Here is a 22,614-nt window from a genome sequence, read left to right as displayed (position 1 = left end):
CATCAATATGTGATCTTTGGGAGTCTGGCATCTTAACCCTGCACAGATCAGCTGTTCAAGTACTAGGCGAGGTCCTTCTATATAGTGGTCTTACTTGAATAGGATCAGCCTGCACATGCTCTGCATCCACTGCTATAACTTTCGGCACCTGGAGGGTGCTACAAAAGCTGATCTGTGCAGAGTTAAGGTGTTGGATCCCACAGATCACATGCTGATGACCTAACCTGTGGATGAGTGATCAGTATGAAGACTCCATTGGGGGCTGGAAAACCCCTTTAAAAGGTATATTAAATAATTTAGCACGGTTCGTTCTGCCCTTGTTGCATTCTCCTTAAACACCAGGAGCGTTTTGCCTCCATCCACCAACTACTTGCCCCCCTTCCCCATAGTTACACACCTGACGTTTGTATCTTATGTGTATATATTGAATTCTAAAATAATTTCATAACATTTTTTTATTTTTATTTGTTTATCCTTTCTACATTTAGGTCTCCCAAACACATTTGGAGGCTATGATGAAACTCCAGAAGTGACTGCTAAGCACATTAAAGTAAGCTGCTCTGCTCTTCATAGTGGACCCCTGATGCCTTGTGTGCGCTCATTTGTCATGGTGTGAAGATATGTTACACGTTCAGGTTTTCTAATGCAGCTTTTGAAGCCAAAGCCAGTAGTGGATAAAGAATGAGCAGAGGATTTGTAGATAGATTATAAATCTGCTCTCGGTTGTGGCTATAAAAACTACATCGCTACTGCATAGGGGTGAACAAACCTTCCATGCAGTTTGGATTTTTTGGCAGCATAGTGCCCTATGTACACAGAGCAACGTGCAGCCAACAAACAATGAGCTGTTGTGCCACGTAAGCGATCACCTGATAAGCGAGTGTTGGCTGGCATGTTTACACAGACTAGTTATCAGGAAGCGCCATTCCTAGAAGAAATAGTTCCCAAAAATCAGTCCAGTTCTCCGCCAGTGTGAAAGAGCCCTAAAAGTACCGCTGCCATTGATTGTCATTATTCTACTGTCTTACGTTCAGTTGTCTTGTAGGTCCATAATATTTGAGGTTCCCTTTCAGCATACCTAACATTTGTGTCCCAGATAATACTACATTATGATAATTCATTTTCAGGACTTTGCTCTGGATGGTTTAGTGAATATTGTTGGCGGCTGTTGTGGAACTACCCCAGCACATATTAGGTAACAATATAGCAAATCAAGTTCTTTTTCCTAAAATTTCCTTATCCTGATAGTAACTAAATTATGTATTTCTGCTTTATCAGAGAAATTGCAGAAGCTGTGAAACACTGCAAGCCTAGAATTCCTCCCCAAACTGTGTTTGATGGCTACATGCTCTTATCTGGTATGTATACCTTTACTCCCTAGTCTCAGAAATCTTGCATCCTGTGATCCGACATTGCAGAGAATTCTATGAGGAGAAACCATTAGCCATGTGATTTCAGGAAATTTCAGTGGTTATTGGGTTGACGGGTTGTATAATATTTACATTCCGAGAAAGTTGCACTGACGGGACCATAGAAATACTGTGTGCAATGGGAATTTAGCACAATTGGTAAATCACATTAAAGGGCAAAAATGATTTATTTATTTTTTAAAAAAAGGTCTGTTAGAGGTATTAATGGGTTAATAAATGCACCCATATACCCTAACAGTGATTTGAGTGACTTCTGGATGTCTCTGGGAGCTTCTGGTATCTCTTGCATTTGTTTACAAAGTTCAGCTTCCTGCTATGTAACTTCCTTACTAACCCCTCTCATCTTACTCCCCCCACTCCTTCCTCTACCCTCCTCCATCCTTCCCATACACCCCCTACTAATCTTTCTAGCTATCCCGCCCACTACTAGCCTTTCCCTACCTAGTCAGTCCAACCCCTGACCCATTATATACTTGCCTCTCTTCCTTCCAGGCTTCTTCTCGTGGGACGTTCCCCTCCTGCTTTACTCATTCTGCAGATGCGCTCTTCTACCAGCGCTGCTCTGTATGAACATCCACCTGTACTGCACATGCGCGGGAGGTGGATTCTCGGCAGCAGTGCGCAGAACAGCACTTAGAGAAGGGGTGGTATTCAGACAAGAGGGAGGATCCATCCTGCATGAAAAAGCATGGAGTGGATGAGGGCGTGTAGTAGTGACAATCCGTTTCCAGAAACGGATCATCACCGTATAATCAGAAAATGTCATGTGACCGCCCCAGGTATATGGATGAATATACATTTTTGATTATGTTATTAGAAAATGGGAGGAGGGGGGAGAGTACTTAGGATATTGTGGAGACTTCCAGTTATCCTGGACAACCCCTTTCAAAATATGGGCAGTAAATGGCCTAATGGTAAAGAAGTACAATATTTTTTCAAGTTCCTAACAGTGACTACAATAAATCTGTATTATTTTAAAAAAACAGGGGCTCGAACCATTGCAGGGATGATGAAATTATTTGGTGTAGAATTTATGACCTAAAAAACTAAATGATCAAGTTTGGGGTAGATACTTTTGCATGTGAAGGAATTTGTGATACCTTTATAAATACAATCTGTGATATAACATGGCTTTGATTTTCTTTGCACAGGTTTGGAACCATTTAGAATGGGACCTTACACTAATTTTGTTAATATTGGGGAACGATGTAATGTGGCTGGGTCAAGAAGATTTGCCAAGCTCATTATGGCTGGAAATTATGAGGTGAGATTGTTTTCGCATTAAATTTACTTGTTAATATCATTGAGGAGGGGGGCAGAGCCCCCTGCAGCTTAGAGGTTGTGACCCGAAGTGTAGCCTAGTATTTGGTGTCTTGACTTTCCCTTTCCTACCACCCGATCAATACTTCTATACGTTTCACAAAATATGTGAGTGTATAGAATATATCAACACTGCTGTACAGCTAATGGTTAATATAGACATGTACACAGCCCGCTACAATATAGAGAATGTTCTACTTACCTAGCAATGAGTTTCATCGGACTCCTCTCTGGTGCTCCCAACACCTGTGCAGTTATTCAGTGAAGCCGAGGGCGTATAGCCTGGCATCGGAGGTACGGGGCATGCGCACTGAAGCTGAGATGTACTCCTCTGGTGTCAAGGAAGAACTGTGCTGGTTTGGGGACTGCAGTGGTAGGCTGCGTATAAGGTTTTTGTATTTTTATTGCAGGCAAGTTGATTTGGGACATTAAGCCCCCTTTACTTCAAGGGGCTCTATCAGCAAAATCATGCTGATAGAGCCCCACATATGCGTGCATAGCCTTTAAAAAGGCTATTCAGGCACGGTAAAAGCTAAATTAAACTATCCCCCCGTTTTAAAATAATAACTTAAAAAAGAATGTTCTCTACTTACGGAATGTGCACGCTGGGCGGGCATTCAGGGTGTGTCTTCATCTTCTTCCCCGCCTCTTCTTCCTCTGACGTCCTCCGGTCCCGTCCTCCTCCGGCGCTTGCTCGCGGACACTGATAAAAAAAAAATTGCCCGGGCGCATGCGCAGTAGCCGTAGTAGAAGCCGCGTGCTACTGCGCATGCGCCCGGGCTATTTTTTTTTTTATCAGTGTCCGCGAGCAAGTGCCGGAGGAGGACGGGACCCGAAGACGTCAGAGGAAGAAGAGGCGGGGAAGAAGAAGACGGCGCACCCTGAATGCCCGCCCAGCGTGCACGTTCCGTAAGTAGAGAACATTCTTTTTTAAGTTATTATTTTAAAACGGGGGGGTAGTTTAATTTAGCTTTTACAATGCCTGAATAGCTTTTTTAAAGGCTATGCACGCATATGTGGGGCTCTAGCAGCATGATTTTGCTGATAGAGCCCCTATAAGGAGTCTTGTATGCAGCTTATTTCAGGCAGTTCAATAGCACTTGGAAATTGACAGGTTAAAAGTAATTGTATAGCTTGTGTAGTTGTCAATGTTGGTATTATATTGTAATCCTGGTGTGCTGTGTTCTTACAGGAAGCGCTGACCGTTGCAAAAGCACAAGTAGAGATGGGTGCGCAAATCCTTGACATCAATATGGATGACGGAATGCTGGACGGGCCCAGAGCCATGGCCCGCTTCTGTAACTACATTGCATCTGAACCCGATATTGCTAGGGTAAGTTTTCTATCGTGCTGTATTTTTTTTTTCAACTCTGAAGTGGAAAGGGGGTGTAATGGGGAGTAGAAACTATAATGTATGGGCTTATCGGAGGACTCTGCAGCACCCCCCGTGTCCATGTTAAAGCAGGTAGGTTTCCATATAGGAGAGGCATGTTTACATTCTGTGACTTGGATCATGGTGCAACAAGAAATGCCAAGAGGAGGGTGTGAGGACAGAGCCAAGTCAGCGGCGCCACCTACTGGCTCCATTCCGTGTGAACCTCCTAGAGGCACGTACATCCTAGCGACAACCACAATGGAAGGCGATACACAGCTTCATTATTTTCAGAAGTGATGTCATGATATTGTGTATTTAACCCTTCAGGTACCTCTGTGTATCGATTCATCCAACTTCAATGTGATCGAGGCCGGGTTGAAATGTTGCCAAGGAAAATGTATAGTGAACAGCATCAGTCTGAAGGAGGGAGAAGGAGATTTTCTGACGAAAGCGAAAAAGATCAAGCAGTATGGGGCTGCGGTGGTTGTCATGGCTTTTGATGAAGTGGGGCAGGTATGTTTTATGTCTGTGTTGCTATATGTATTATAAGGACTGTGAAATCCGACATGCCTGATCTTATGCAGGGTCAGTATAGCTGTCTAGCAGTGACTTATGCCTGTTCTGCTAACAAAATGAACTTTCATGCACAGCCGATCCAAGTGTACATGTTTTTGGGGTATCCTAGAATATTTTTGTAGGGGGTCTACAATTAACATTTGTCATTATCCATACTCGGGAGTTATGGGGTTGGGTGGGGACCTGTTCTCTGTTCTAGCGCTCAGCTATTTATTACCTAACTTGTGGATTGGCCATATATGTTAAACCATGGAGAAACTCCTTTAATGTGCATAAATTATAGGCACACCTGAGAGATCTGTGAAAGAGATTTTCTGAGTTGATTATAATTGTGTTAAAATAATAACCGGATACATAATGGATCTTTTATTCCATGCGGTTCCAGCACCGCCACTTTGATCCTCCCTGCTGTGTTTACATGGCTCCCGTAATGCGCCTGTGCACCCACATGAGTGACTGTGGTGATCACACGGGTATACAGGCACATCACTGAGCAGAGGGGAATAAACAGGTAAGCAATGGTTATTTCATTGATCACTGGCGCCTCAACACTTTTTTATTAAACCCCAAATCATTGCTGTGACTGTCACAATCTCTGACCATAGGAGCACGAATTCTGATGGTCCGGACTTGTGGACAGATATGGCGATAACCTTTTATGATGTACTGACTGTTATAAACATGTCTTTAATACTTCTCTTCACCCACACAGGCTACAGACACAGAAACTAAAGTCAAAATCTGCACAAGAGCTTACAACCTTCTGGTGGATAAATTGAAATTCAATCCCAATGATATCATTTTTGACCCAAATATCTTAACGATTGGCACTGGGATGGAGGAGCATGACAAGTATGCCATACACTTTCTAGAAGCTACCAAAACAATAAAAGTAAGTCAGACCCCCACAGATCACATACTGTTGTCCTATCCTGTGGATAGGTTATCGGTACAAGAAATCAACTTGGGCCTACACAGCAAATACCGTAGTTAATAAAATGTATATATATATGGATTTTGGGGTACCCTTTCTCTATAATGTGTTTACATTCAGCATCCTGCATTTTAGGCACGTTGCTGGTTTGCTATTGATGGCAGCATTGCAATGAGGAAAAACAATTCCTATGCATGGCCCTTTTCACATACGACTGTGGATTTTGGAGATTTCTCATGTTTTATTGTTGATTATTATAAATGATTTCCTATTAGGAAGCTCTAAAAGGAGCGAAGGTCAGCGGAGGGCTTTCCAACCTTTCTTTTTCATTTCGGGGTATGGATGCCATTAGGGAAGCCATGCATTCAGTATTTCTATACCATGCTATTAAGGTAAGGGTGTATTTATAAATCTTATTTCTGGCAATATGTTTATGTTGTTGTGTTAATATACTTGTCATACCTTGTATGTTAGTGAGTTAGCGCGTTCTTATTTCCTAGTGTTGGTCTCCTATTGGCCAGGCCTATACCCATCTTACTGTGTCCCCCAATGATCTAAATGAGAAATTTCATTTACAGATAGCAACACATTGTTATAAAAAGAAAAAAAAAGTGCCTTCCAGAAATATTGTATTTATGGGCTTGCTATAGCGCCCCCTGGTTTTCAAAATGTATAAGTATGTGCTTGCCATTCTAGTAAGATGGTCATACATACAGGAGAATACAGAAGAACTGATGAGCAGGGATATCATTTAGGGTGGACATGGAAAACACCAGTCTTAATAAATTCCTCACATCATCTTGATTTCTTCTCGAATAAGTCTGAAGGTTTTTTTTTTATTGTTGTCTTTTGTAGATTGGTATGGACATGGGAATAGTGAACGCGGGAGCCCTGCCTGTCTATGATGACATTGACAAAGAGTTACTTAAGCTATGCGAAGATCTCATTTGGAATAAGGATCCTGAAGCAACAGAGAAGCTTTTAAAGTATGCCCAGGTAAAAATGTGCAGAGAAACTGAATGTATGAAGTGGGACGTAGTGCAGGATTGATCCAGAGATAAAGTCACCCTCTCACATTGTCAATCTGTATGTATTTGTTTTACCATATGTTATTTCATTATTATTAATAATAATCCTTGTGTTCCTGCTTTTTCGTTTCCTGTCAAGACCACAGCTAAAGGTGGTAAAAAGGTGATCCAGAGTGATGAGTGGAGAAATGGGACTGTGGAGGAGAGACTGGAGTACGCCCTTGTCAAGGTAAGTACATGGAGTAACCTCAGTATCATTAGCTCATCCTGCCTTACATTAATGCAGGGGCATTAGAGGCAGACGGGAGTAACTTGTGATTCGTTCATATTTGGGTTCTCCTTGGATGTTGTATTTCAGTCAGAGCCAGTCACATCCTGCTGTATATTGGAGCTCCCATGATGGCCTTCTTCTTTGCTGTCATAGTTAAAGAGGACCTTTTATGGATTGGGACACACTCAGTTCTATACTGTATACTGCTGGATCTGTGCCCCAGGTAAAGAGCGATAAGTCCCGGTACCGTAGCTCTTTACAGTCAGAAGGGCGTTCCTGACAGTCAGTCAGGTACGTCCTTCTCCACAGCAGCGCCTATCGCGCTGTGCTATGTGAGCGGGGAGGAACGCCCCCTCCCCTCCTGATAATACTCATCTATGGACGAGCTGTGTGAGCAGAGGGAGGGGGCGTTCCTCTCCGCTCCACAGTACAGCGCGATAGGTGCTGCTGTGGAGAAGGACGTTCCTGACTGACTGTCAGAAACGCCCTTCTGACTGTAAAGCGCTACGGTACCAGGACCGATAGCTCTTTACCCGGGGCACAGATCGGGGAAGACGACAGTGCGCTGAATTCAGCGCAGTCGGCTTTCCAGCAGTCTATAGAACTGCCTGTGCCCCAAACCATGAAAGGTCCTCTTTAAAGAGGACCTTTCACCACTTTTGGGCACAGGCAGTGTTACATACTGCCGGAAAGCTGACAGTGCGCTGAATTCAGCACACTGTTGGCTTTCCCGATCTGTGCCCGGTGTGAAGAGCTTACGGTCCGGTACCGTAGCTCTTCTATGGTCAGAAGGGCGTTTCTGACCATTAGCCAGAGACGTCCTTCTGCCTCGCGGCGCCTATCGCGCTGTGCTGTGGAGCGGGGAGGAACGCCCCCTCCCTCTGCTCACACAGCTCGTCCATAGACCAGTATTATCAGGAGAGGGAGGGGGGCGTTCCTCCCCGCTCCACAGTACAGCGTGATTGGCGCCGCGAGGCAGAAGGACGTCTCTGGCTAATGGTCAGAAACGCCCTTCTGACCATAGAAGAGCTACGGTACCGGACCGTAAGCTCTTCATACCGGGCACAGATCAGGAAAGCCGACAGTGTGCTGAACTCAGCGCACTGTCAGCTTTCCGGCAGTATATAACACTGCCTGTCCCCGGATATGGTGAAAGGTCCTCTTTAAGCAGTGTTCACATTTCCTAAAATTGTCAAATGAAAAGTCCTGCACACACAGATTTTTTTTGTCCGTTGCTTTGTTTAAAAACAACTGATACCCAACAGACCCCATTACAGTCAATGAGGTCCATCGGGCTCCATATGTAACTGCCATTTTATGTCAGTTGTTCTGGTCCTTTGACAGATTAGTACAACGGACAGCCGACGTTCGTATCAAGGAACCAAAAACATGACAGGTCATCGCTCATCACATTGCCATAGCTCTGCCTTTTTCTTCCATCCCTCTCTTTATACATTCACAATATATATATATATATATATATATATATATATATATATATATATTATATTATATTTCTGTTATAATATTTATATTTCTTTGCTTTTCTTCGTTTCTCAGGGTATTGAGAAATACATCATTGAAGACACAGAGGAGGCTAGAGTAAATAAGCAAAAATATCCCAGACCCCTCCATATTATCGAAGGGCCTCTTATGAACGGCATGAAGGTTGTCGGAGAACTGTTTGGTGCTGGAAAGATGTTCTTACCACAGGTACTAGAAACAGAATATTATTGCAAGAGGTCTGTTCTGTTCTTGAAAGATAAAGGTTCTCTTTACACAGTAGGTAGAAATTGGCCATAGCGGACAGTTACAAGCAGTTTGGTGTGTAAGTATTGCCTGAGCTATCACTCGCAGTGGCTGAGACACTCCCTTTGGAAAGACTGAGGTAGTTACACGATATATCCTAAGCAACAAGTCTGTCTCTAAAACTAAATTGACACCATGCAAAATAAAATGTGAGTGGAACTCTTTAACTCCTTATTGGTACGTCACCGTGGGCCAATTTTTCATAGCAAATGTTTTTCAAAATCTGCATATGTTCCATTTGGAATATGTTGTGAATTTGCTCCAGATTTCACCTATGCAAAGGGTTAAATCCGCAGCGTTTGGTATGCCATGTCGGCGTATTCACATTTACCAGAACCCAACTTATTAGTCCGGGGGCAACAAGAATATTGCCATTGCTCCTGAAAGGTAAGGGGCAACACCCTCGTTGCCACATAGAGTGCATTTGCATATTGCGGAGTTCTGGTACCAGACTGCCTTTAAATGTGGCTAAATTGCAGTATCAAAAACAGCCACACAGATTTGGGTGGCAGTGTTGCTTCTCCAGCAAGCTTTATAGCCACCTATTTCCACTCCATTGAACATGCAGTCTTAGTTAGAGCGTTGTCTGTGTACGATTATAATGATTTGTGCTTTGCTTTTTGGGAAAGGTGATAAAGTCTGCTCGAGTTATGAAGAAGTCAGTAGGACATCTGATTCCCTTCATGGAGAAGGAGAGAGAAGAGATGAAAGCCATAACTGGAAGTACAGAGGAGGACGTGAGTTTTTCCTACCACAATGGTGTCTCTTATCTCTGTATTCTGCTGTTTTCTATCATATGCATCAATCCTATAAGAGAAATCTCAAGCTTAGAGTTTGGACTGTTACGTCCAAAATAACGGATCATGATGAAATCTGACCTGGATCCTGTACTAAGAGAAACCTTGGCATACATAGGAACAATGACTAATATACTAATATAACTTTTAAGACCTTATTTTCCTGTATCTGATTAAGGGCCCATGCACATGACACTGTGTATATTGAGTTGGGGGCCAGGTACATCACGGAATGCAGTTGTATCTGAATACATACTGTGATGCATTCACATCTATGGGGCTTCTGAATCCATTCCGTTCCGATAACACCAATGATTATAGCGCAGTATAGTCATCTACAAGTCTTCATTGTAAAGTACTAGATGGTAAAGATAGGGCAAGGATCACTACAGGGCACAGCTATGGCTTAAAACTTTATAGAATTTATTTATTAGCATATTCTAATTTCTGCTGTTTTTTATGATATTTGTAGAATCCATACCAAGGAACCATTGTAATAGCTACTGTTAAAGGGGATGTACATGACATTGGCAAGAATATTGTTGGTGTTGTGCTTGGCTGCAACAATTTCAGGTACGTGAGCATGAAATGCAAGATCCAGCCATGTACAAAAGTTTGATTTCTCACGCTTTTTAACACCTTCCTAATGTGATGATTTTCTGTGCCTTTACTTATTCCACCTTGCCTTGCAAGACTAGTCTGATGGGGTGGAGTAAATAGGAATGCACAATACAGACAGTACAGCGTAGTTAGGAACGCTGGTAACTGGAGGGAGCCTGTCAGTTCTGGGGAAGAGTACAGGAGAGGGAAGCTAGAGAGGACACAGAAGCCCGGGGATCCAGAGGACAGTCTCTGTTCTTGTCTTTCCCGTTTCTCTTTGCACAAACACATCAGCCAATCAGTGACTGAGTACAGAACAAGGCATCACTGCTAAGCCACTGATTGCCCGATACCCTTGTGTTCATGACTGAGCTCAGTAAGACCGGGGACTCACACAGACTCTCAGCTAAACAGACAGATAAGTTTGCACTGTTTAGTATTTTCATCCTCCTAGGGGTTAAATTAACTGGAGCACCCCTTTAAATGTCTAAACCTTTGTTACATCTGTGCTGGTTATTTTGTTAATTTAAGAAAGTTGTGATAAAATTAAGATTCTAAATTGTTGTTGTAGTTGATGTAAAACAAGGGTAAAGTTAAGAATATTCCATTGATCATTTTGAATTACATATTTATTTTGATGTTCTATTTACACACTGATTCCAGGGTTATTGACCTAGGTGTCATGACGCCATGTGATACCATTCTGCGTGCTGCTATTGAACACAAAGCTGGTGAGTCTACACTTCTGTTCAGCTTTATGTATTTTATTTAATCTAATTTCAGTATTTGAGATAAAGTTACATTTATCATTTACGGTAGTTCCCAAAGTGATTTAAAAAAAAATAAATAAAATTAAATATATATATATATATATATATATATATATATATATATATATATATATATTTATAAAATGTATGAAAAGTTGAAATGTGTGCAGGGTCTTGCTAGGCAGACTATTCTCTGGCTCTATAAGTCTTCATATATGATATCCTATCAGTTCTTCTGCTGCTAATAGCCTCATGATGTCTGCTGCACATTTCACTCTTAGGCAAGAGACGTGTACAATACAGTGCAATCTACCCGTCACCAGGGTTGCTCAGTAGCTGGGTGATTGGAGAAGGAAGCTGCATCAAATAGATTGGTTACCTCCTGGTGCCAGCTCTCTAGACTGAAATTATTATTATTATCTAAATTATATATGTATATATTTTTTTCTATTATATATGAAAACAAGAAAATTGAGATTAAAAAAAAAAAAAAAAAAATGAATGGAAAAAAATAAATTAAATTTTAAACTTTTTGTCAAAACGCCCAGTCCTAGTTCACTTTAAATTGCATGTGTCCTATCGCTATTAGTAAAGTACTGACTCTTTGTCTGCTGTAGATATAATCGGTTTGTCTGGCCTTATCACTCCTTCCCTGGATGAAATGATCTTCGTTGCCAAAGAAATGGAACGTCTCTCGATAAAGCTTCCATTGCTGATTGGGGGCGCCACTACTTCTCGGTATGTTTTAAAAAAAAAAAAAAATCTTTCTATGTATCCAGCCATTGCTTTCTAGTGTAAGCTTTTCCCTCTTTGCTCCTTACAGACAGTTGCAGAACATGTTTCCCATGTATTTCTTTTGTATTTTGCAGGACACACACTGCTGTGAAAATAGCCCCACGTTACAGCGCCCCGGTGATCCATTGTTTGGATGCATCCCAAAGTGTTGTTGTTGTAAGTTCCTTATTTTCTGTAATGTGAGGGTACCCACACATCAAACCTTAACCCCTTAAGGACACAGCCCAAAAGTATGTTAAGGACCAGGCCTGTTTTTTCAAAATTGACATGTGTCACTTTAAATGGCAATAACTTTGAGACGCTTTAACTTACACAAGTGATTTTGAGAATGTTTTCTCGTAACACATTATACTTCATGTTAGTGGTAAACACTAATCAATATTTTTGTATTTACTTATTAAAAAAATAGGAAATTTGATGGAAATTTGGAAAAAATTGCAATTTTCAAAATGTGATATTCTCTGCTTTTCAGGCAGATAGTAATACCACCCAAATACATTAATAAATATTATCTCCCATATCTCTGCTTTATATCAGCATCATCTTTTGATTGTATTTTAATTTATTTTGAACGTTACAAGGCTTACAAGTGTAACAGCGATTTTCCAGATTTACAAGAAATGTAACTATGTTTGTTTTGTTTGTTTTACACACTTTATTATTATTATTTTTTTTTTTTAACTTTTTTACATTTGTGCTGTAAGCACACTAGAACCTGCGATCAGAGAGGATCACTGGTTCTATACTAACTATAGACTTGCAATACACGTGTATTGCAGTCTATAGAGGAAGCTAGCTATGCAGATGCATAGACTAGCTTCCACTCGTCCTGGCATCCAAGGGGTTAACCCTCCCCCCCATCGGAGTTCGCTCCGATGGGGGGAGGGATTAAGGAGCAGCGTGTAGCTGTAAATTACAGCTCACACAGACTCCTGATGCTGCCGGCAGCATGATTTATAGCCCGGCCAAACCCCTAGGGTGCCATGATCACTATGGATCATGGCACCTTAAGGGTTAAACAGCGGGGTCGGTGCAGTCACCGTCCCTGCTGCTACAGGGGAAGCCTGGCTGTCAGATACAGCCGGCCTCCCGTGGAGATCGCAGGGGCTCTGCTTCTGAGCCCGTGCGATCTCAATCACGTACAGGTACGTGGGAATGCGGGAACTAACCACATTCCCTGACGTACAGGTACGTGATTTAGCGTTAAGGGGTTAAAGGGCCTGTCCACCATTTGTTTCAGTTCAATTTCTGTATACAGCGTATCCCTGTAGTATTAATTTCTGGTTATTCCTTATAATCCGTCTACTAGTTACAATCCTCGTACGACCTATATCTTACCTCTACTGGAGATTTTAGTATTGCTTGGTTATTTACAAGGGACAGAAATGTTCCCAGGTTTCATGTTTTTTTTTTTTTCTTTTAATTTAGTGCTCCCAGCTGCTGGATGAGAATGCCAAGGATGACCTCATAGAAGAAATCACAGAAGAGTATGAAGACATTCGCCAAGATCACTATGACTCTTTGAAGGTAGGCCTGCTGGACTGCAGTGTGAGCACCTCCTTGGATACCTGAGAAGCTGCTCTCTGCTCTTTGTATGTGATTACGGCACCCTCAGTGCTGGGACTACACTCCTGTTATATTGTTATATGGGAACTATTTGGACAGCTTTGGCTACAGTATCGAAGCCAAGTGTCAGACTTGCCAATAATTGTTATTTTTACATTATTATATCTGTTTAGGTAACGGATTAGTTAGCATTAGGTGTGATTCCTAACAAGTTTGCAAATAAGAATGATGATATTATTAAATAATACATTCTATATACTGATATGTATCATGTTTTAGGAGCGAAGATATCTGTCTCTTCAGCAAGCAAGAGATAAAGGGTTCCATATAGACTGGCTTTCTCATCCAGTTCCAGGTGAGTTCACCACATTGTTAGGACGGGTTCACAGCCGTGCCCAGGCTCCACTTTGCAGGTTTCCGTCTTCTGCCCGAGAAACTGGACAGGAGACAGAAACCGGCAGTCACTTTTTAAACCCATTCACTTAAATGGGTTTGCAAAGTGTCTGCCCGTGAGCGTCTTCTACACAGGCCTGTTTACTTGTAGCAGTTTCTACTACTCGATAGGTCATCCACCTTTGTAATAATCAAGGCCATCCATATTAGATCTGTGGAGGTCCAACACCCGGGACCCTGCAAATAAGCAGTTTCAGAACAGTGTGCCTCATGTGAACGCACTAAATAACATAGTATTGATAAATTCTATCATTGTAGAAAATTGATTGTACGCTCTTTATTGGGGTTTTCTGGCCCCAGTTGCCCACCTGGACCCGACACCGATCTGCTGATTTGGTTACCTCCTGGTCCCGGTAGCTACTGCAGTGGATTGGGGTGGAAGCAGCTCTACTTCTATTTAAGTAATAGGCACCAACCTGCAGTCCTGTCCACTATAGTGGTGACAGCAGGGTATTGAAGCTCCGCTGCTCCGTCCCCATACACAGGTCTTTCTGGTGCCTGGAGCTGATCAGTGAGGGGTCCAAATGTAAAACCCCTAACTATCAGATAGTAGTGGCCTGTCCTGTGCATAGGTCATCGGTATTGCAATAAAAAGCTCCCCTTTAAGTTGCATTTTTTTGTGGATAATCCAAATTTTTCACCTTTGTATTTACTTATGTGTGTTTCTGAATTTCTTTTTCTTAACCTTTTTGTTTGTTTTTAAACCCAGTAAAACCAAAGTTTCTTGGCACACGAGTGTTCAAAAATTACGACTTGGAGAAACTTTCTCAGTACATTGACTGGAAACCGTTCTTCGATGTGTGGCAACTCCGAGGAAAATACCCGAACAGAGGATTCCCAAAAATCTTTAATGATAAAACAGTTGGTAAGAAAATTGGTTGAGTGTCCCATTCTCTGTCTCTGTTAATCAGGCCTTGTCTATACGATGCTTACCTCCTTACGTCATACACTTCTGTCACATTGAACATGCCGTATAGGCTACCAGCATCATATTAGGAGCGAGCGTGATATATAGCGTTGTAGGAAAAAGTTTAGTACAACTTTCATCCGTTCTATCAGAGTCCGGTGGGTGATGTCACTCAGCCTCCCTTGTACAATCTTACATACACATAGCTGTCAGTCACTGGTTAGGGCCGCCCACTGGACTCTTAAGCATCGAAAGAACAGGAATTTTAATCAATAAGTTATAAATTGTACTTAAAGGGGTATTCCCATGACGCTTGTTCACTAACCCGCAGGCTGTTGTGCTCTCTTCACTTCCTGCTTTTCTCGGCACATAGGTGGGCGGGGTTTAACTTGCACGGGATTGGTTGTAAATGAATTACCACAGTGTGAAGCTGATGTAGCAGAGCTGGATTTGAGTCAGTTTGCATTACATACAGAGGTAACAGACTGCCTATCTCAGCCCTTATCAGCCAAATTCAATTAAACCGACTGATAAGAGCTCATAAATCCCGGAGCTCTCACCTCCCCTATCTGAGAACCTCCCTACTTATCAGACACAAACAGCTCAGAGCTGCTCCCAGCCCCTCCCTTCCTGAGAGCAGGCAGCTACATCACTTGACAAATGAGCAGATAATCCCAAGGGCCAGTGTCAACAATGAAGTGAATAAATTAAGATAGCGGCCAAACAAAGCAGTTTTGATAAAGCAATGCATTTAGGACAAGTCTTAAATCCACAGAAACTAGCAGTATAGATAGGATCCTTGTGATGGGACAACCCCTTTAATCCTTTCCTTCAACTCTGTAACGTGCTGATGGCAGATACGACTCATGTTCTGTGTGGCAAGTTATCTATAAGGTTCAGAATTCTGCAACTTCATCATCTATTTGTATATGGACCCGTGCACCATTACAGTACTCTGTCTGTAGCTTTAGTTCACAACCATAAAATTGTGGTTTCCTGCAGCCACCACTAGGAGGAGCTCACTGCATACAGACTAATACAATGGCTATTACTTTATATGATTTCTATGGCTGTGTAAAGGGAAGCAGTGGTCAGGAAGGAATGGAAACTCCCATTAAGGGTCTATTCACATGGCAGAGTTTAGCACTGAATTTGAGGCCTTAAAATCAGCCCTAAAACCAGTCTCCATTGATCTCAATGGGAGGCAGATGCTGGTGATATTGTCTGATATTGACTTAATTTGGTATAAATTTTAATGATTAAAAACCCCTTTCCCTCTTGAGCCTTATTGCCGGTTTAGGAATGAAGTGTTTTTAGTCTTAAACCACAACTCCTATTGGTTGGGTTTGTAATGTTCCTCCAACTCTCCTCTTGGAAATCTTTGAGTAAGCCCATCTGACGGGACAGTGATTTTATCATGGTCTCGGCCTATGTGTGGGCTGAGACTATCTCCATTATTGTGAGTCTTCTATATAGTTGTAGGATTGGTAATCTGTAAGTATGTGACATTGCTCACATCACTATGACCTCATCCATAACTGGAGACCTTGTCATACTTACAGTAATAAAACCGTCACCACTGCATTGCCAATAATATATGATGCGATCTCATTTCTTATTTTCAGGGGAAGAAGCAAAAAAAGTTTACGATGATGCACAAAAACTACTGCAAGTCTTAATAAGACAAAGAAAATTTGAGGCCCGAGGTGTTGTCGGCTTGTGGCCAGCTCAGAGTGTGCAGGATGACATTCTGTTATATTCGGCGGAGCACGACCTGCATTCTTCACAGCCTATTGCTACGTTTTATGGCCTGAGGCAACAGGTAATTTATGTTTCTGTTGCGATGAGTCTGGGGAAAGTAAGAGGAAATGTCCTGACTAGAGATGAGCGAATGCTATTCGAAAAGGCCGTTTCAAATAGCACGCACGTATAGGAATGAATGGAAGCGGCCGGCACGCAGACTTTGCTGGCGGCTGGCCGCTTAACCCCCTGCTTGTTGGCTGCGTCTGTTCATTCCTATGGGTGCATGCTATTCCAAATGGGAGTTTCGAATAGTGTTCGCTCATCTCTAGTCTTTGTCCATATCTGCCATGTGTGGCAAATGTGAAGGTGGCTCAGGTCAGCGGAGAATACTTTGCTGGAACCTTTGATAATGTCAGTGTTACAAAGTTGTGTCGTGGTTGGCACACTTACTGTACAAACAGCTTCTCGTACCGTGTTAGCCAGTGGATATGAAATATAAAAAAAAGACTCGAGTCTTCAGTACTTGATACCTTTTTTTAATGGCTAACTATTAATGATGACAGATTGCAAGATTTGGAGGCTCTAGGTCTCTATGTCTCTATGCCTGAGGAAGAGGCCTAGAGCCTTGGAAGCTTGCAATCTGTTATCATTTTTTGTTAGCCATTAAAAAAGGTATCAAGTACTGAAGACTTTCAAGTTTTTTTATATTGTATAAACAGCTGCATATAGGTAGGATTTTCCATCGACTCTTTATAGGACTGGCTCACTTGTTTTACAAAATTCACCCTTCTATCGTGTTAAAACCAGGAGTATGTTAGTTTATGTAGCTATTTAGGAGTCTTTGTAACATAGGGACTATCGGAGTCCTCTGGGATGTGTCACTCATATATGGCAGCTCTTTATTGTGGCTTCTAGTGTCAGGGATCTGAGCAGAGCACTCTCTACTTACATGACATCCATGTGCCCTAATAGGGAGTTTTCCTTATCAGCCAACCACTTTTACATATGTTGCCTTGAAGTGTTTCTCCTTTAGGACGGGTTCACACCTGCGCCCCGTCTCCGCTTTAGCCAATCCGGCCGGTTTCTATTTTCTTTTTTTTTTTTTTTTTATTTAATGTAGATTGTGAGCCCCACATAGACCTCACAATGTACATTTTTTCCTATCAGTATGTCTTTTTTGGAATATGGGATGAAAATCCATGCAAACACGGGGAGAACATACAAACTCCTTGCAGATGGTTTTATGCCCTTGGTGGGATTTGAACACCTGGACTCCAGCGCTGCAAGGCTGCAGTGCTAACCACTGAGCCACCGTGTGGCCCCCGGTTTCTATTTTCTGCCCCGAGAGACTGGACAGGAGAAGGAAACCCAGCGGTCAGTTTTCAAACCCATTCACTTGAATGGGTTTGCAATGTGACCACCGTGTGCGTCTTTTGCCTGTCCACGGCGAAACCAGTTTTTTTTAACCGGACACAATGTCCGACTTTGTGTCCGGCTTAAAAAAACGGTTTCGCTGCGGAGAGGCAGAAGACGCTCGCAGGCGGTCACTTTGAAAACCCATAACAAGTGAATGGGTTTGACAACTGACCAACTGATCCCCTGTTGAGTTTCTCGGGGCAGAAAATGGAAACCCGCAGGATTGGCTAAAGCGGAGAGCGGGCGCAGGTGTGAACCCGCCCTTTCTTATATACACATCTTGTACTGTGACATGTAAAAATATCAAGATCGAACTTCTTGTTTTCTGTACTTCAGGCTGAGAAAGATTCTGCATCTACAGATCCCTACTACTGCCTGTCTGACTTTGTAGCCCCACTGGAATCTGGGGTGCGTGACTACCTGGGGATTTTTGCGGTTGCCATCTTTGGAGTGGAGGACCTTAGCAAAGCTTATGAGAATAAAGGAGATGATTATAACAGTATTATGGTGAAAGCCCTCGGAGACAGACTGGCTGAGGTATGAAAATCAATGGCCGCTATCTTGCACCCCAGTGTCCAACTACGTGGGTTGATATTGTTCGGCTTTGGCTGGCAAGAAAATTTGTGTGGCCCCAACTGCTGTCTTGTCTGTCAGTCTCAGATTCTTGGTTCATTTTTCAGTATACATGTCCCAAAATGCAATTTCTCATTTTATTCAACAAGGCATTTGCTGAAGAAATCCATGAAAGAGTGAGGAAGGACCTTTGGGGTTACTGCAGTGAGGAAGCCCTGAATGTCGCTGACCTGCGCAAGATTCGCTATGAAGGCATTCGCCCGGCTCCAGGATATCCCAGTCAGCCTGACCACACCGAAAAAGTTACCATGTGGAAGCTGGCAGACATAGAGGAAGCGACAGGTACTGAGGATGAGATGTTTCAATCCATAGCCAGTCTATTTGAGGGCGTCTTAAAGGGGCTCAATCAGCAGATTTACGGGTTACGAGATACAGATATGTCTTTAAAAAGTTTTTGTTAATTACCTTGGTAATCGATATGTAAATGAGCTTGATTGTGCACGGTAGGCGTGTCGTGCACCCCTTAGCGTCATAGCTTCTACACGCCCACCGCTGCCTCCAAGCCCCCCTCCCCCTGCTTATTCACGGCCGTTTCTATTGAAAGTGTGCGCAGTAGCACGCCAGAGGGAGCGCTACTGCGCACATGCGTGCTTTCAATAGAAACTGCCGTGAATAAGCAGGGGGAGAGGGGCTTGGAGGCAGCGGTGGGCGTCCAGAAGCTATGACGCTAAGGGGTGTGTGACACGTGCCACCGTGCACAATCAAGCTCATTTACATATCGATTACCAAACTAATTAACAAAAACAGGGGGGTCTTTTTACACACTAATAGCAGCACCTGAATAGCCTTTTTAAAGGCTATTCAGGCATATCTGTAGCTCGTAACCCGTAAATCTGCTGATGGAGCCCCTTTAAAGTAGTGATAGACCCTGATTCTAGTGTTCCGTGTCTTCAACTTTCCACTGCTGAATTCACGGGGCAGAATTTAAAGAGGACCTTTCATCAGATCGGGCACATGCAGTTCTATATACTGTGGGAAAGCTGACAGTGCGCTGAATTCAGCACACTATCGGCTTTCCCGATCTGTGCCCGGTGTAAAGCACTATTGGTCCCGGGACCGTAGCGCTTTAGTGTCAGAAGGGCGTTTCTGACAGTTAGCCAGGGACGCCCTAGTGCCCAGCAGCGCCTATCGTGCTGTACAGTGTGAGCGGGGAGGAACACCCCCTCCCTCTGCTCACAGTGCTCATCCATAGACGAGTATTATCAGGAGGGGAGGGGGCGTTCCTCCGCGCTCCACAGTACAGCGCGATAGGCGCTGTTGGGCAGAAGGGCGTCCCTGGCTAACTGTCAGAAACGCCCTTCTGACACTAAAGCGCTACGGTATCGGTGTCAGCTTTCCAGCAGTATATAAAACTGCATGTGCCCGATCTGATGAAAGGTCCTCTTTAAAGTGAAAACTGAGGCGGAAGGCCTGCCCTCCGTATTCTGCTTTAGGAACCTAGTCTTACAGTTTTTTCATGTATTCATTTCCCTGAAATCAAGCTTTATTAGGTGTAGGTAAGCACGTGGTCCTTGTGTCTTTGAGCAGTGGCCTCCACTTCCTTGCTGCCGTCTGACAGCCTTCTCCCTTGGCTGATGTGGCGAGAAAGCTGTCATACAATGCATGTTGTGTACATATGTAGCACGGTAGATCTGATGGCCACAGAAAGTAAAATTGTAGACTAAAATGGTCTGATTATTCCAAATGAACACAAACCAATTCAGTGTTACAGATCTACCAAAGAAGTGATTCTGCCCTAAACCGAAGCCCAGCATTGATGTTCTAGATTACCTTAACTTCAATAGCTTACAGCTTTCTCCATATCGTAGCGCAGACACAGACCTCTATATCTTACATAGTATGGACAATGTATTATTGTATTGGTTTGATTGTAAAACTTCATGTATCTCCTCATAGAATAAAACCATTTGTCGCTTGTCACTGTAGGAATAAAGTTGACGGAATCTCTTGCGATGTCGCCGGCTGCTGCTGTGTCCGGGTTGATCTTTTCTAGTCCAATGTCGAAATATTTTGCTGTTGGAAAAATTTCCAAAGATCAGGTATGTTTTTCTGGAGACGCGTGTATGATGGGACTTGTAGTCATAGCATTCCTAGATAGAATCTCATTCAAAAGCCAGAGGTTGGGCACGGGGCAAATCCAGTCTAGTCCGTCCATACAAGAGGTATGTGAATGGGTTTGGGGTTGTAATGGTCAAATATTATAGGAACAGGCCTTCTGTGCTTGTGCAATAAACCTCACAAAACATGGGTCAGTCTTATGTATTATGTACTTGGTGCTTTGGTGGATACGTTCACATAGAGGACTGCGGTCTCTTCACTGTGGACATTATTGGTGGTCTCGTGGAGTCTATAGACATTGTCAGAAGTTACATTTTCTCTTTTATAGTACACTAGCTATAACCCGCCACTTCGTCCGCTGTCCCCTCACTCTTGCGGCCGGCGCTGGGCCCTCCCACAGCATCGTGGGCTGGGACCCCACGGCCCCGCTGCTGTACCTCCGGCCCTCCCCTTTCCCCCGCGCCCCCGGCCCTCCCCTTATCCCCCACACATGCCCCCGGCCCCCTTCCCCCCTTTAGAGATCACAGTCACCTCCTACATCTACCCCTTCCCCCCACCACCACCTACCCGTTACCCCCCCCCTTTCCACATGTGAAATCTGGCCCCCCTCCCCCCTGCTTACCTTCTGCCCTCTGGTGCCAACCCCCCCCCGACCCCCCCCCCCCCCCCCCCCCCCCGGCCCCTACCCATCACCTGTTGTACCCCGTCCCTCCCTTAAGCAACCCGGCGATCCCTGTTCCCCGCAGCATTCACCATGTAGATGCTGGGGAGCTGTGTATCTCGTGGTTGCAGCTTCAGTGAGCATGTGCGGTCCTTCCCGTGCTGTGTGTTCCCATCCGCACAGTTCGCGGGTACGTGCAGCTGGGCTTGTTTGGGCCGGTTGCGCTGCTGCATGCAACGCCGGCCTGAGGAAATGTGTGGCCGGCCAGCATGTCAGCGGCGTTCGGACCCATGGGTTGCTGTGCTGGCTCTCTATCCTTCCCCCACACCGCCATGCACCAATAGGAGTGTCGTGTAACTACCTGCGCTCACGTCATGCTCGGGCCGACAGCGGAGCAGGAGACAACTTTTGAGGGTCGCGGTGGCGTTTTGGGGTGAGTGAGACACTTTTAAAATAGCCCATTTTTCCTTCCTGGCCAATATGTAGGTGTGTGTCAAATCCAAACACACAAACTTTCACATTCCTAATATTAATAGGATGGTAGGGATGGGGTTAAATAGGATGTCAACCCATATACGACACGTTATTTCAGGTCACCATTAGATTCTTCATCAGATACAATATACATTTTACATTTTTGTTTTAGGTTGAAGATTATTCCCGCAGAAAACAGTTGTCAGTGCAAGACGTTGAGAAATGGCTCTGCCCCATCCTCGGCTATGACCCTGATGAATAGACGAACTTCTGACACCAAGTAAAACTCTTCCCGGACTTTACCAAATGCTGCTCATACAATCTATTCCCGCACCTGACAGTGGGATTATTTTTTTTCGGATGGTTATTTTTTTATGGAAACTCATTTTTAATGACTGTCACCTTTTTATTGATGTTTTAAAGCCAAATAATATGGAATCCCATTGGGACCCGTCGCTGACTACATCGCAATGCTACATGTATTATAATGTGTATGCTTAAATTAGGCAGACTGTACAGTCATTGCGCCACTCGGATGTCAGAACTGAAACTGCAGGTATTGAAGCTCAAATGTAAGAGGTGTACATTATGGGGGTCCAGTCGTCAAATACTGCAGCCACCATGATGGGTATAGTCATTGCAAGGACACACATTTATTTATGGACGGGCAGATATTCACTTTAATGGGTTTCCCAGGTTCACTCTGCTCATGGCCTACACTTACCTATGACAGATCAATGGGGGTCTGACACCCAGCACCCCCGCCGTTCAGCTATTTGAAGGGCCGCAAGACTGCTGTGTTCTCTTCATTGGTTACATTGGTTCGTGCCCTTAGTAGTCTGTATTGGAGGTCACTCTACAACCAGTGAAGGGGAAGTCGTACTTATCAGCAGGGGTGCCAAGATCCAGACCCCCACTGATCAGACATTGATTTAGGAGTGGTAAGGTAGCTGTGAATAGAGGTGCATATTTATTTCAATGGGGACACCACTCTGACA

At 43.6% G+C, this 22,614-nt stretch overlaps 1 protein-coding gene across 1 annotated transcript in view; it reads left to right on the top strand.

Moving 5' to 3' along the window:
* The window catches only part of MTR (5-methyltetrahydrofolate-homocysteine methyltransferase), a 40,010-nt gene extending 17,823 nt beyond the window's left edge, over window positions 1–22,187 (top strand). Inside the window, exons 10-33 of the mRNA XM_075267391.1 lie at window positions 489–550; window positions 1,128–1,195; window positions 1,279–1,358; window positions 2,582–2,694; window positions 3,943–4,083; window positions 4,453–4,638; window positions 5,414–5,593; window positions 5,911–6,027; window positions 6,491–6,631; window positions 6,803–6,892; window positions 8,495–8,647; window positions 9,373–9,480; window positions 10,013–10,113; window positions 10,804–10,871; window positions 11,528–11,648; window positions 11,780–11,861; window positions 13,134–13,232; window positions 13,551–13,626; window positions 14,434–14,589; window positions 16,257–16,453; window positions 18,127–18,327; window positions 18,513–18,705; window positions 20,350–20,462; window positions 21,789–22,187. Of these exons, the coding sequence (XP_075123492.1) occupies window positions 489–550; window positions 1,128–1,195; window positions 1,279–1,358; window positions 2,582–2,694; window positions 3,943–4,083; window positions 4,453–4,638; window positions 5,414–5,593; window positions 5,911–6,027; window positions 6,491–6,631; window positions 6,803–6,892; window positions 8,495–8,647; window positions 9,373–9,480; window positions 10,013–10,113; window positions 10,804–10,871; window positions 11,528–11,648; window positions 11,780–11,861; window positions 13,134–13,232; window positions 13,551–13,626; window positions 14,434–14,589; window positions 16,257–16,453; window positions 18,127–18,327; window positions 18,513–18,705; window positions 20,350–20,462; window positions 21,789–21,878 (2,936 nt within the window). The 3' untranslated portion in view covers window positions 21,879–22,187. The remainder of the gene's footprint in view (window positions 1–488; window positions 551–1,127; window positions 1,196–1,278; window positions 1,359–2,581; window positions 2,695–3,942; window positions 4,084–4,452; window positions 4,639–5,413; window positions 5,594–5,910; window positions 6,028–6,490; window positions 6,632–6,802; window positions 6,893–8,494; window positions 8,648–9,372; window positions 9,481–10,012; window positions 10,114–10,803; window positions 10,872–11,527; window positions 11,649–11,779; window positions 11,862–13,133; window positions 13,233–13,550; window positions 13,627–14,433; window positions 14,590–16,256; window positions 16,454–18,126; window positions 18,328–18,512; window positions 18,706–20,349; window positions 20,463–21,788) is intronic.
* Window positions 22,188–22,614: the final 427 nt, after the last annotated feature.

This window comes from Leptodactylus fuscus, chromosome 3 (assembly GCF_031893055.1).
Source record: "Leptodactylus fuscus isolate aLepFus1 chromosome 3, aLepFus1.hap2, whole genome shotgun sequence".
In the NCBI taxonomy this organism is placed as follows: domain Eukaryota; kingdom Metazoa; phylum Chordata; class Amphibia; order Anura; family Leptodactylidae; genus Leptodactylus; species Leptodactylus fuscus.
Note: the sequence above shows the minus strand (reverse complement) of the source record. Positions and strands in the feature narration are given on the sequence as shown.